This window comes from Desmodus rotundus, chromosome 7 (genome assembly GCF_022682495.2).
Source record: "Desmodus rotundus isolate HL8 chromosome 7, HLdesRot8A.1, whole genome shotgun sequence".
NCBI classification, from domain to species: domain Eukaryota; kingdom Metazoa; phylum Chordata; class Mammalia; order Chiroptera; family Phyllostomidae; genus Desmodus; species Desmodus rotundus.
This window is the reverse complement of record NC_071393.1, coordinates 112,790,072-112,802,810: the sequence shown is the minus strand read 5'-3', so window position 1 is coordinate 112,802,810 and position 12,739 is coordinate 112,790,072. Positions and strand designations below refer to the sequence as shown.

Genomic DNA, 12,739 nt, shown 5'->3' with positions numbered 1-12,739 from the left:
AAAAGGTTGATTGGAGGAATGGGCATTTGACCCTGACTGGTGTGGCTAAGGGGATTGAGCACTGACGTGCAAACCTAAAGGTCACCAGTTCAATTCCCAGTCAGGGCACATGCCTGTGTTGCAGGCCAGGTCCCCAGTTGGGGTGTGTGAGAGGCAACTGATTGATGCTTCTCTCACACATCAATGTTTTTCTCCCTCTCTTTCCTCCCTCCCTTCCCCTCTCTCTAAAAAAAATAAATAAAATCTTAAAAATACATACAGGGTCCAGCAGAAGTAACACCTGCTTGAGTGTGGTTGGTAGGGTAATAATATGGGTGTAATAATTTATAGTTTTAATTTGAACATTTCACCTAAAATGTCATATGGTGTGCTTGAGTGTGATGTTGTTATGTTACAAAATTACATGCTTATGATTTTGTAATAAAAGATTTTGTAGTAAAAAAGGGGCATTATTTGTGCCAGATCCTGTATATTTAAAAAAAGAAGAATGGGCATTTGATCCAATTTAGATCAATAAGCTAGGAGCCAGAGTTTTCTGAGAGCATGTGGGGAAAGGGCTACTGGAAGCCAATTATTTCTTCCCTTTTCTAGAAACTGTTGTTTAGATATGAAGCTTGGAACCACTGCAGGGATTCCGCCACCCTGAAAACCTAGGCTTCTGATTAAACAGACACCACAAAAGGCAGAAAGGAGAGAGATCCATTCACTGAGTGCTTTGATGGCATCATTAAACTACTAAATCAAACCAGTCCTGAAACCCTCCTTGTATCTGTATCTTCTGCTATTAATTGAACCAATGAGTAAGCCAGTTCAAAATTTCTTATCTGTTTGTTATAATGTACATTCCCAAGTGATGCATACCTGCCAAAGATCACACAAAGCTGGCCTACAATTACATTTTAAAGGCCTCCTGACTAGCACTAGAGAGTAAAACCAGCTCCCTGGTGCTTTTACTGCTGGCACCCAAAACCCAGGAGACTCCCCTTCCTTGGCCACCAACCAAGAACACAGGCAGAGCTCCTCTCTCACAGCTCTGCATCACACACAGCTTCCCCACCCAGAGGCCGAGGAGGCAACGATGGCACCTAATCCCCTCCTCTGTACCCCTCCACGGCAATACCAGAGATCAGAAGGATGGCAATGCAATATAAAATTTGGGTACCTTTTTCGGTCTACCTGTTTAAAAATCAGTGACAACTCCTAACAAATGATTAGGTCCCAAAGTTATCTCCACTGGGTGCTAACACCACTGATGCTGGGTGCCTCCGGATGGAAGTACATAGCAACTCCCATGAAATACACTTGCAAAAATATATCAAATCTGTATCTGATCAAACCTCCAGATCTATCATTTTACAGGAACTATAAAGGAACATGTCACGTGACACTAAAGGAATACAATCAGCAAAATCTAGTGTGGACAACCCTAGCACAACCTGTTTATGCAACAAATAAGTCACAAAGCAAAAAGGAGGTGGAGGGAAACTCACAGATTAAAAGAGATTTAAGATGTAGATGAGTCAATACGTGGACTTTATTTGGATCTTGGTTCAAATGAACAGAAAAGCATATTTGAGAGATAATCAGGGTGATTTGAATGTTGATTGAATTATTTTATATGAAGAAATCATTGTTAATATTCTTTCGTTGTGATATGGTATTGTGGTTAGAGTTTTTGCGAGGCTTTATCTTTTAGGGGTACATATATGAAAATATTTACAGATGATAAAATACAATGTCTGGATTTGTTTCAAAATAATCTAAGTGGAAAACTAGGGGGGCAGGTGGAAGACACGAGTTTGGCCTGGAGCTGTTAATTGTTGAGACTGGGTAAGAGCTCCATGATTGGTTACCCTGTTCTCCCCTTTTCCGTGTACATTTGAAAGTTTTCATGATAAAGAAAAGGTTTTTTTTTTTTAATGGAAGAACCCAAAGGTGAAAAAGAGTCCAAATTATTATAATTTCTATAATCTTAGAAAAGGAAGATCTTTTTCATCCCAACTCCAAAGATAGATTAGCTACATAAAGGTATAAAATTTAGTAGATGAAAACCACTGTTTTTTCATAATGAAAGGCATTTGCCAAACATGACAGAAAAACAAATTATTATCCTTAGTATTAAAAAAAAAAAAACAAACGGCCCTGGTCAGGTGGCTCGGTTGGTTGGAGCGCCGTCCCACACACCAAAAGGTTGCAGGTTTGCTCCCTGGTCGGGGCGTCTATGGGAGAAAACCGATCAATGTTTCGCTCTCTCTCCCTTCCTCTCTCTTTAAAAAGTCAGTAAACATATCCTCGGGTGAGGATTAAAAAAATAATTTAAAAACTTAGAAAAAAATAAAACTCTTCCAAGTCAGGCAGTAAGGTAGGAAAAAGAAACATAAACTATTACCCTTATTTTAAAAATTAGCAAAATATCTATCCAGTTTGTTCCCAAGAGAAAAGGAACTAATGCAGGATTGCCAGATATAATACAGAATGCCCAACTACGTTTGCATTTCACATAAATAACAAATAATTTTAGCTAATAATAAATATTTTCTTATTTGGGCCATACTTATACCAAAACATTATTTCTTGCTTATCTAAAGTCAAATTCATGCAATTTACATTGCTTTGCATTAGATATTCAAAATTTACATTGTTCCGTGCCATTCAAATTTACCCAAGTTATAATTGAGGCAAGCCTATGTAAGGATTTTTATTCACCAACTCTGACAACCCTAACTAATGGCCAATGAATTTGAGAAAATCATTGCCCTCATCCCTCATCATCTAGGGAGAGCAAGTGCAGTGGGAAGAGCAGAAAGAAGCCAGAGCAGCAGGGGGAAGCACAGGCACCAGAGGCAGAGGCAGGAAAGGCGATCTCCCCCGCGTCTGGCCCTGGGCTGCACCTGGCCCTGGGCTGCACCTGGCCTTGAGCTGGTCAGGGGAGTCTGGCCTCAGAAGAGCAGGAGGGTGGCGGCCAGCACTTGTAGCGAAGGTCACACATGTGGCTGAACATGCCAAGCAGGTTCTTCAGGGGAAAGGAAAATCGTAATCAGCAGCAAAGAGCAGAGGGCCCCTTACAGAAGCATCACTTTTATTATTTGCTTTTAAAACCTTGTTGTGATCTATCCAAATGCATTTTTATGCTTTATGGAAAACTTTATGATATATTATACAATACATACAAAAAGGAATTTTTGAATTCATGTACTCACCTCCCACTTTAAAAACATAAAACATTACCCTCCTGCCCGCATAACTCTGAGCTTCAGAGTTATCATTGCCCTTAATTTTCTCACAAATTTTTCCACTTAGATGTACCCCTAAACAGCATATAGTTTTTGCATGCTCTCAATCTTTATATAAATAGCAGCATAATGTATATTTTCTCTTATAATTTGTCTGTTTTCATTCCATATTTTGATTATGAAGTCGATTCATAATGAGTAGAGCTTTAGATTAGCTATTTTCAGTGCTGAGTGGTAGTCCATTATTTGGACATACCATGATTTATATTTCTAGTCTCCTGTTGAATGGCACTTAGCTGGTTTCCAATTCTTTATGACTGCCAAACATGCTTCTGTGAAGGTCCTTAAACATGTCTCGTGGTCTGTATTTAAGTGTGTTTCTCTAGCGTGTATACCGGCATGGAATTATAAGGTCAAAGAGTGTGAGCAGCTTCAACTATGATTCTACAAACTGACCGTACTAATTTATATCCCCACCAGCAGCAATAAATACATTTTTTTTACAGCTATGTCCTGCTGAGGCAAATTGAAAACTCCCCTTTAAAGCAGACTGAGTTCAAAGTACACTGAAAATGAGTAGGGGGCCTGGTACCAACAGTTACTAAGCCTAAACATCGGCCCTACATGAACACAGGCCGCCTGTACTAGATGGAGTCCGAATCCAAGGGTGACTTGGGGATCAGGCTGGACTGAGACAGGTTTAGGGCTTTTTTAAAAAAAATCATGCATGTTGTAACCTTCGTTACTTTCCTCTAACATTAAGCGATGTTCATGGTAGACAAAAATATTTTAATAATCACTAAGACACATCTGATGGAAATGGAACATCCCTGTGATAACCCACCTTCACAGCCTGGCATATCATCCACCCAATTTTTCTATGCAACAATCAACTTTTTTTTTTTTGCACAAAGGGAATCATATATTCTGGTTTGCATTTTACTTCTTTTTACTGTTCAATATTTCTTTACAAGAAAAGAAATAATCTGCATTTATTGAAAATTCTATTATTCAATAAACATTTACTAAGCACCTGTTCTTGGGCAGGATGGAGTCTATAAAGGAAATTAAACAACTCCACCATTAAGAGACTCCCACTCTAAAAGGAAAGAAACCAATAGATACAGGTCATAAGAATGACCCCTGTTTATCAAGCACCTCCTATGAGCCAGGCACTGGCTCATATAAGACCTTTAATGAGTGGGTGGGGGGCAGAATAATGGCCCTCCAGTGACGCCCAGGTCCTAAGCCTAACACTGTTGTGCTACCTGGCAAGGAGGAATTAAGGTTGCTGGTAGAATTATGGTTGCTAATCAGATTCAAACAAGGGGACCAGTCCAGACTGGTGCGGCGGGCCTGATCACACAGGTCCTTGAACGGGAACAAGAGGAGCGGAAGAGTCGGGACCGTGATGCCGCAGGAGAAAGACTGGACCGGCTACTTCTGGCTTTGAAGGTGAAAAGGGGCTATGAGCCCAGGAATGCAGGCAGTTTCTAGAAACTGGAAAAAGCAAGAAGACAGATCCCTCCCTAGAGCTTCCAGAAAGGAACTCAGCTCTACTGCTTATTTAACCCATTGAGGCTTCTTCGCTGAACTCTCTCCCTTAATGTGTATGGTTTAAGCCACTAGGTTTGTGGGATTTGTCACAACAGGAACAGAAATAGGAAGCTAAGACACCCCAACTCATTCTTCTCCCCCTCTGGCAGATAAATGCTATGACCTTCATTGGACAAATCGGGGAACCAAGGACCTAAAAGGTTACATTACTACTGGCCCACCCTGGCAGAGCCAGACTGGCCTTGGGTCTGTGTACCTCCAAAGCCTGCGCTGAGGCTGCCCCCACCCCCTCCCTCTGGTCGGCTGGATTACAGGGCAGATGGGGATGCACACTGCTCTAGGAGTAGGCAGCACAGGAGGATGAACGCTGCCTGCCCTGAGGGCTGTGTGGAGCCATCTGAGCCTCTCAAATGAGGGGCAGACCTTTGACAGAGATGGAGAGGGAACAGAGGTCAGGGAATGCAACACGGTTCAGTGCTGCCGAAGTCGGGGCACGTGGGGATACCCAGTGGGGAGTAAGCCTGGGCACGCTGGTCAGACCCCCATCCTGTCCAAGGAGATTGCCTCTAACCACATGTGGCTCTTAACACTGAATTTTAAATTAATTAAAATCAAATTAAATTAAAACTCCTGTTCCTCAGTTGTACTAACTTTATTTAAAACTCTCATACCCACATGTGTCTAAGCTTGGACACTGCAAATGTAGACCATTTCCGTCCTGGCCAAAAGGTCTGTTCAGTGGCATCGAGTACCCGAAGGAGTGATTCATGTCCTTTCAAAACACTCTCCACTCTCCACCCTCTCACTTACTATATACGTTTGTGTCCTTTCCCCAGGGGCTTTGCAAAATTTTGTCAATAGATGCACAATAAACATCCACACACAAAAAATATTTAGAACTCCCAGCAGTGCCCTAGAGATATTTATCTATTAAAAACAAAAAACAAAAAAATCCCACATTCTGAGAAGTGGGTCTAGTTTTTCTCCTCTGTCAATCCTCTTTTTGAAAAACCATTTAGCTCATAGATGTGTAGTTATAGTTATCAGATCAACCCTGGAGTGTAAAATAGTTTTCGGGGGGGGGGCATGTCACTCACATTTGTAGGATATTTGTCAGATTTCAAAGCCCCTGACACATTATCTCATGGAACCTCTTTCATTCCTGGTCCTCCATGGTGATGGGAGGGGCTGAGAAGCCAGCTCTCAGGAGTAGCCTTCTCTGCTTTGTAGAGGCTGCCCCATACTGGCTCCAATAAAAGAGGGCTGAAATCCACCCAGGGAACATCCGGAAGTACACAGAGCACCTCACCTATCAAGTTTAGCTGTCTGCCAAAGGTAAGATTAATTGTGATCTAGCCATTCAGTTGAATGATGTCAGTTGCAAAGGGAAATCCATTTAATTGCAATAATGAGCATTGTTGCTCTGGGGTCTTCATGGGGCTGTTGGAAGTGTTCATGGAGATCCAATCCTCTTACCCCCCAGGTAACTCTGGATTCAAGCAGAGCACGTATATACAATGCTAACCCTGTTTGGCAGGCCTCACAAGCAGGTCTGATCGATTTCTCATCCGCAACTCAACCCTTGTCCTCTCCTGAACAGCTCTGCAGTGACAAATGCTGAAGGAGGGGGCCCTCCACATGGACATCCCCCTCCACCAACAGCAGTGCCAGGAACTTGGCTGCTTAAACAATAGATCTCTATGTGGTCGGGAGAGAAAGGGTGCCCTGTACCTGCTAAGCGGGGCCATGCCCCCTCCCCCAGCCTCGGCAAAGGGGGGTGAGGAGGAGTTCGGAATGAAGACAGGCATCAAACCAGAAATACGCCTCCCCCACCCCCACTGGCAAATAAGGCTTCTGACCCAGGCCTCAGCTAGTGAACTTTTCTACTCTGCAGGGCTGGGCGCTCAGATGTCCAGGGCTGATTCCCCTGAGCAAAGGAGAGGGAAGATTGTCCGCTGCCAGCTCAGCTTTACACAAGCCCTTTGGCCAGCTGGTGCAGATATTTGTGCCAGGGCCTGGGCCTGCTCTGGGTCTAACTGGCCAAGAATTGAAACAAGGCCAATAATCACTCCCCGAGGTGGTGTTTTAGGTAGGGCCACATGCACATCTGGAAAGGGGGTGGGGGGAGCAGGAGGCAAGAAAGGAATCCCTACTGAGGGAATTTTTGTTTGACCTGAAGTGCAAAAATATTAATCATAATTTTCGGTTCGTGACACACTCAACAATGGTACATGCAGGGCACACTTTTATTTTTATTGAATCAGCTACGGGATCTTTACTCACGGACAAACACCTTCAAACTCATTCTCCCCCCAGAAAAGGAAGTAAAGCACTGGCACTCACCTACACTCACCTGTGGGTCACATACCCCCAATCAACCCCCCTGCCTCACCCTCACTTCCCCCTGAATCCTGTGTCCATCACTACGGTGCTTTTCTTTGCATATGGTTTCACTGCAGCTGTATGCATTCCTGAACTCTTTTTCTATTTAATCTGAGCTGTTTGGAAAGCTGCTGTGCTGCATCTTTCGGTGCGGTCCTTTTATTAACGTCACACTGCCGAGACTCATCCATAGTCTTGCACTGTTGCTCACCCGCTGTGACTAGTTTAATTCTCCGCGGTGTGAGTGCACCACAGGTCGTCCATATGTCCTCCAACCGATGGGCATTTGGACTCTCTCCAGGCTCGTGGTATTATGGATATAGTTGTGCGTGTCTCCTCCTGGACATGAGCTTCACTTGGGCATATGTACCTAGGAGTGGAACCGCTGGGCCATAGAAATGTGAATGTTTGATTTTTGGAGACAATGAGACAATATCAAAGTGCTTTCCATTTGATGGCACTTCCCAGAGTTCCTAAGATGATTGCTTCCTCCTCCTGTCCTCCTCAATTTTGTTTCTTTAAAGTTCACATGTCAGCTCTATCAAAATCTTTAAAGCAAGCTCTTGACCTAACACCTGAGTAGCATCTCAGATAAATGCCCATGTGGAAAAGAAGGCTTGTTTTCAGGCACACAGATAACAAGAGACACATCTGTACAGAAGCAAGGACCCACCCTGGCCCTGACGTGAGGCAGGCTAGTCCAGTAGAAGGGAACAGTCTAGAAGCTGCTTCACATTTGGCGAATGCAAGGTAAAAAAAAAAAAAAAAAGGTTTAGGGTGGAGTTAAGCCTGTTTCCCATCCAGGTTTACTTGCTCTCCTCCCCCAAACCTCCCATAACCACCACACACACTTATTTTTAAACAAAGAACAAAAGTCTTAAAATGAGAAAAGAAATCACTTGCAAGTAACCAATTTCAGGTTCAAATGAGAGCAGAGGGTCCAGCTTGGAAATCACTGTACAGTCCAATTCATTGCAATAAATATTTACAGAATGCTTTGCAGTGTGACCAATAAGATCTCTATTCTGCCCTCAAGGGTTTTTGAGCTTGTTCATTTAACAAGACAGGATCATGCATGAAGTGCCGAAGGGGCCAGTTAGTGCTAAAAAGATGCAGATGCTGGCCCGATTTCAAGATGCTCACTGTAGAAGGATTAGCGAGTTAGAACACAAGTGCGCCAGATACAGAAGTTAGTAGAAGGTAAGCATGACTAATTCTAACCAATAGGAAAGTTCCTAGAGAGGGAAGCTGGAGCTGTATTTTGCAGGATGAACCAAATAAGCGACAAGACAGAGAACAAATAAAGAAGAGACCTAAAACACAAACTTCTGGACCTTCCCATTTTCCCTATATCTCAAATTTCTTAAATCTATTTCCTGCCTCCAGTCCTGCTAAAACACCTAGAAAGTGGTACCCACACATCACTGTAAACACATGATTGGCGTTTATTTGTTCATTCCACCAACACCTACAAAGTCAATCCCTTGTACTGAGCCCTGGGGATACACTGGCAGACAGGATGGGCACAGTTCCTGCTCTCACTGAGCTTCAGGCTTTCAAGGGCAGACAGAGAATTAGACAAAGACAGGCTTGGCCTGACCATCAGCCAGAACTCCATCAGCCCAGGAGAGGCCCTCCCCCAACCCATTCTCCTGCTGAAACCTTCTCAGTAAATTGTACAGGATTAAAGAAATGGCTGCCTTCTTGGTTATTAAAAGGATCCCGACCATGTCCCAGGTAGTCACGCGGCTCAGAGCTGAGAGACCAAAAACTCAGGTGCTTCCTACATAATAGCCTCCAATCTGATACTTGATCACTGCAGGTTTCCAGAGTCAAACAAATGTCAGGAATTTTATGAAGGCAGGAAGCAAATAAGGGGGCAAGGATTGGGGTCTAGGCCTCAGGGGAGCTCAATTAGTGAGCCAGATAAAGTTAAACCGAAAGGGCATGCTCTCGGTTTCCTAGAAAGCCAGCTGGAAAAGATGCCAATCCTTAAGCCCCTGTCACTCAAAAGATTAACAGAAGAGACCCAGGGATGCCCAAGGGAATACTGCAATAAGCCAGATGTTTCTTCTCTTCCTGTGACACTGCCACACTTCAGAGGCCACCAAGAAGCCACATAAGAGAACTGTAGGCTTTTGGAATATGTGGAAACGCAAAGACATCACCCTTTAGTGATACAGACATCCAAAAATGTTATTATTAATGCTTTCTTAGAGACTCGCCTGATGCATCTAGGTTCAGTATTTTCTCACTGAGCTACCTCTTCCTTTAAAGCAACAGCATCCCTAGTTTGACAAATACTCCTTGCAGCTGCCTGGGGGTGTGGCAAGTACCCAACCTGTAAATCCATATAAACTGTGATTTGGCTCCCAGAGCTGCATATGTACCATGAGTGTTTCAAGCAAGCCATTTAGCCACCCTGGGTTTCACTTGCAAAATGTTCTCATAAGCATAAGTGATCCTGGAAATATCAATACCTAGCCCAAGTGTTCATAAATGGTAGCCTTATTGTTGCCTATAAATGCACTCAGGTAACCACATGCTCAAGACAGCAGCTTCCCCTGGGTACATTCTAAACACAGACACACACGTGTGTGCATGTGAGGGGGGAGTGCAGCTGGGACACACACAAACCTACTCACAGTCCCTATTTATGTTCTATCACTTCTATCAAATTAAAAACCAAAGAAGCTGGAGGGAAATCTAACCAATGCCCCTGTTTTCCCCTGAAGCCCCTAGTTTTCCCCACGAAGTTGCTCCCTCCAATTTCAGGAGTCAGGGAAAGAGAGCCATATGGCTTGAGACGCTAGACATGCCCAGCAGCAAGTGAGCCCCCCACCATTTGTCTCCGGGCCTCTCGTGTGGGCGGGCGTCCAGATTTCAGCCGGGGTGCTCTGGTCTGCATCTCTGTCTTGACTGTTCCTAATTATTGGAGGGAACGCCATGGCTCTCCTGACCTCAGAGTTTAAGAGCTGCGAGTCCTAATATCAAACCAAGCAGCTTCATTTAAAAGGCATCCTCAACTGCATCCATAAAAGTCACTCCCGGAGCCCTTACTCGCCCCAGCTTTGGGAATGCCTGCTGTCGAGGATTTATGGCACGCCCTGGATCTAATCTGCCGCACTTTAACTGCTGCTGTTGCACATCTGGTCATAAAAGCAAGGGCCGGCCCAACACGGGGACAAACACTTTTCTTTCCTAAGTGGCTGCAAATCTGATCTCACAGTGATAGCTGGGCTCGGATGTAATCAGCCAGCATCTGGCCAGTCATTAAAGCTTGTCAAACTTTGCAAGGCTTTTGCTCCCCACACGACAGCTATAAAGACTATAAAGACGATTCTCATAAGAGCTATGAATAAAGAACCTGCAATCTGAACAGGTGGGAATGAGGGTAGGCCCAAGGATACCCAGGGAAGCACACTTTGGTTAAGGAACCAACCTTATTTTTACAAAGATCCTAGCTATTTCATGGACTCCCATGATGCCGGTTGAGGCGAGCAGCCACCCTGAGAGGCAACTGCCCTGACATAAGCTAATTCTCGGTCAGAGATTGTCTGATTAAATGAACAACGAGGTGGTTTAATAATACATTTTTTAAGGCAGTGGAATTCTTCATTAGACCAATGGGGGGAGGCAATAATCTAGACCAGAAATGAACACAACAGTTGTCGGTTCCAGGAGAGTTCACAGTGCCGCGGACCGCCTGTCCTATGTACAGAATTGGCGTGTTTCATACCTTTTAGGAACTCCAGTCAGACCAAGGGTCAACAAGTGGCCCAAGCTCCCAGCCCAGAAACCAGGGGAAGAGACCCTTGCACTCACTCTGTGCGGCTCCTTTCCACCACCTCTCCACAGCCCCCCACCTCTAGCCTCCTCCAGGGCTGTGCCCAGCAGGAGGGAGCATTAAAATTATCTGCTGTGGGTTTTACGAGCAGCGATCGCTTTTTAAAACAACAACAACACAAGGTCCTTGTGTGGCTCTCTCGGGTAACTTAAAACTCCGGAGGCAGAGCGGCCCCCGCCGCCTGCCAAGAACGCCAGCGCTCGGGAGCGGGTGCAGCGTGAGACCACAGGGCAGCTCTGCTTGAGCGGAGAGTGAGCTTCTGGGACGCAGGAGGCACTTCTAAGGGTCTCGGAGAAAAATGCCTTGGGAAAAGAGATTGGGAAAAACCCACCAGTGACAGTTCAGGGGTTTAGGGGCTAAGCAGAGTCAGTGCTGCAAGAAAGGATTGGGGGTGGGGGACAGACAATGGAGAAATTTTTATTTCAGCAACTTCACCAAGAAGCCCGCGGGAGACTGGGTAATACGTGTGTGTTGGGGGGTTTGCTAGATGGGAGGGGAGCAAGGTCTGACAACTCCCTTACACTTTCCCCTTCCCCCCAAACCCCTCTCTGAGATGAGTGAGGGCGAGTGACCTTCGTCTCCCTCCGCAGGTGGGCGCGCGGCTGGGGACGCACTTACCCGGGGGCCGGTGGTGCGGTGGCCGCCAGCCGGAGATAGCTGCATCAACACGAGCAGCAAGTGGGGTGTGAGCAGGCGGGCGCAGTGCGTGGGCAGCATGGTGCCAGCGGGCTGCGGACCGGGGTCGTGGGCTCAGCCGGGCGCACCGCTGCGCCTGCCTTGCTGCCTTCCTTCCCTCGGGGCCCCTGGCAGCTGAGGCGCAGCGCGGGATGGCGGAGGCTGCGGGCAGGGCGCGCGGTCAGGAACCACGGAGGAGGGAGCTGGAGTGCGAGCGTGTGCTCTGCGCGCGGTCGGCAGTCACTCAGCTGGGCCAGGTCCTGGCAGCAGCAGGTTGGATGCCAGAGCCTGGGCCATGGGAATTCCCGTTATAAACCCCTGCGAGGGGCGGGGCGGGGCCCGCCCTGATTGACGGGTTGAGAAGCCCGTAGCAGCCGCCCCTCTGGCAGGTGAAAGCCAATGGGAGAGAGAAAAGAAGGGCGGCTCGCGGTCAACCCCACTGAGAGATACCCGGTTGCTCAGCGGGAGATGGGGATCAAGAGGAACTTTCTGTCCACCCTTCTGCCGGAAGAAGGCTGAGAGCTACAGCAGCCTTCACCTACCAGCATGCCCACCCAGTTAATAACAATGCCTTAAGCATGTACAGGTTTCAGCAGGAGTACTTGAGTTGTCGCAACAGCCCAATAGACTGGGAAAATATTCCTAGCCCCATTTTTCTGACGACAGTACCGGGACGCAGAGGCGCTGAGAAATCTGCTTACCCGCTGTTTCAACACCAAGAACTGGGAAGTCGCCGGATGACCCCTACCGGGCAGGCTGTTACCGGCCTTGGGAGTAGGGAGTGGGCACGTTCACTTCTTTTAAAGAAGTTTCTGGAGGGTGACACCCGAGTCCCACAGCGGTTGCCCCAGGAGAAGTGTTGAAGAAACAAGGAGAAGCACCTCTGGGTATTGGTCCCCTGAGGAGAGTCCCTGTGGGTGTGGGGTAGTGGCCCACTTGTGGATCGTGGTGGGTCTGGGATTGGAGCCCAGGCATTCTGTCTGGATCCCTGCCTTGACCTGGAGGGCCAAGGGGCAATCTCTCTGTGGCCTAGAGCCCTGGGAGA

General features: G+C 46.3%; 1 protein-coding gene across 4 annotated transcripts in view; it reads right to left on the bottom strand.

Moving 5' to 3' along the window:
* SMOC1 (SPARC related modular calcium binding 1) overlaps positions 1–11,991 on the bottom strand; it is a 137,711-nt gene extending 125,720 nt beyond the window's left edge. For 2 of the 4 annotated variants that reach the window (XM_053928464.2, XM_053928465.2), the window contains exon 1: positions 11,638–11,991. In XM_053928464.2, coding sequence (XP_053784439.1) covers positions 11,638–11,736 — 99 coding nt within the window. In that variant the 5' untranslated portion in view covers positions 11,737–11,991. The remainder of the gene's footprint in view (positions 1–11,637) is intronic. The other 2 variants (XM_053928466.2, XM_053928467.2) reach the window with 1 other exon arrangement.
* Between the last annotated feature and the right edge of the window lie 748 nt (positions 11,992–12,739).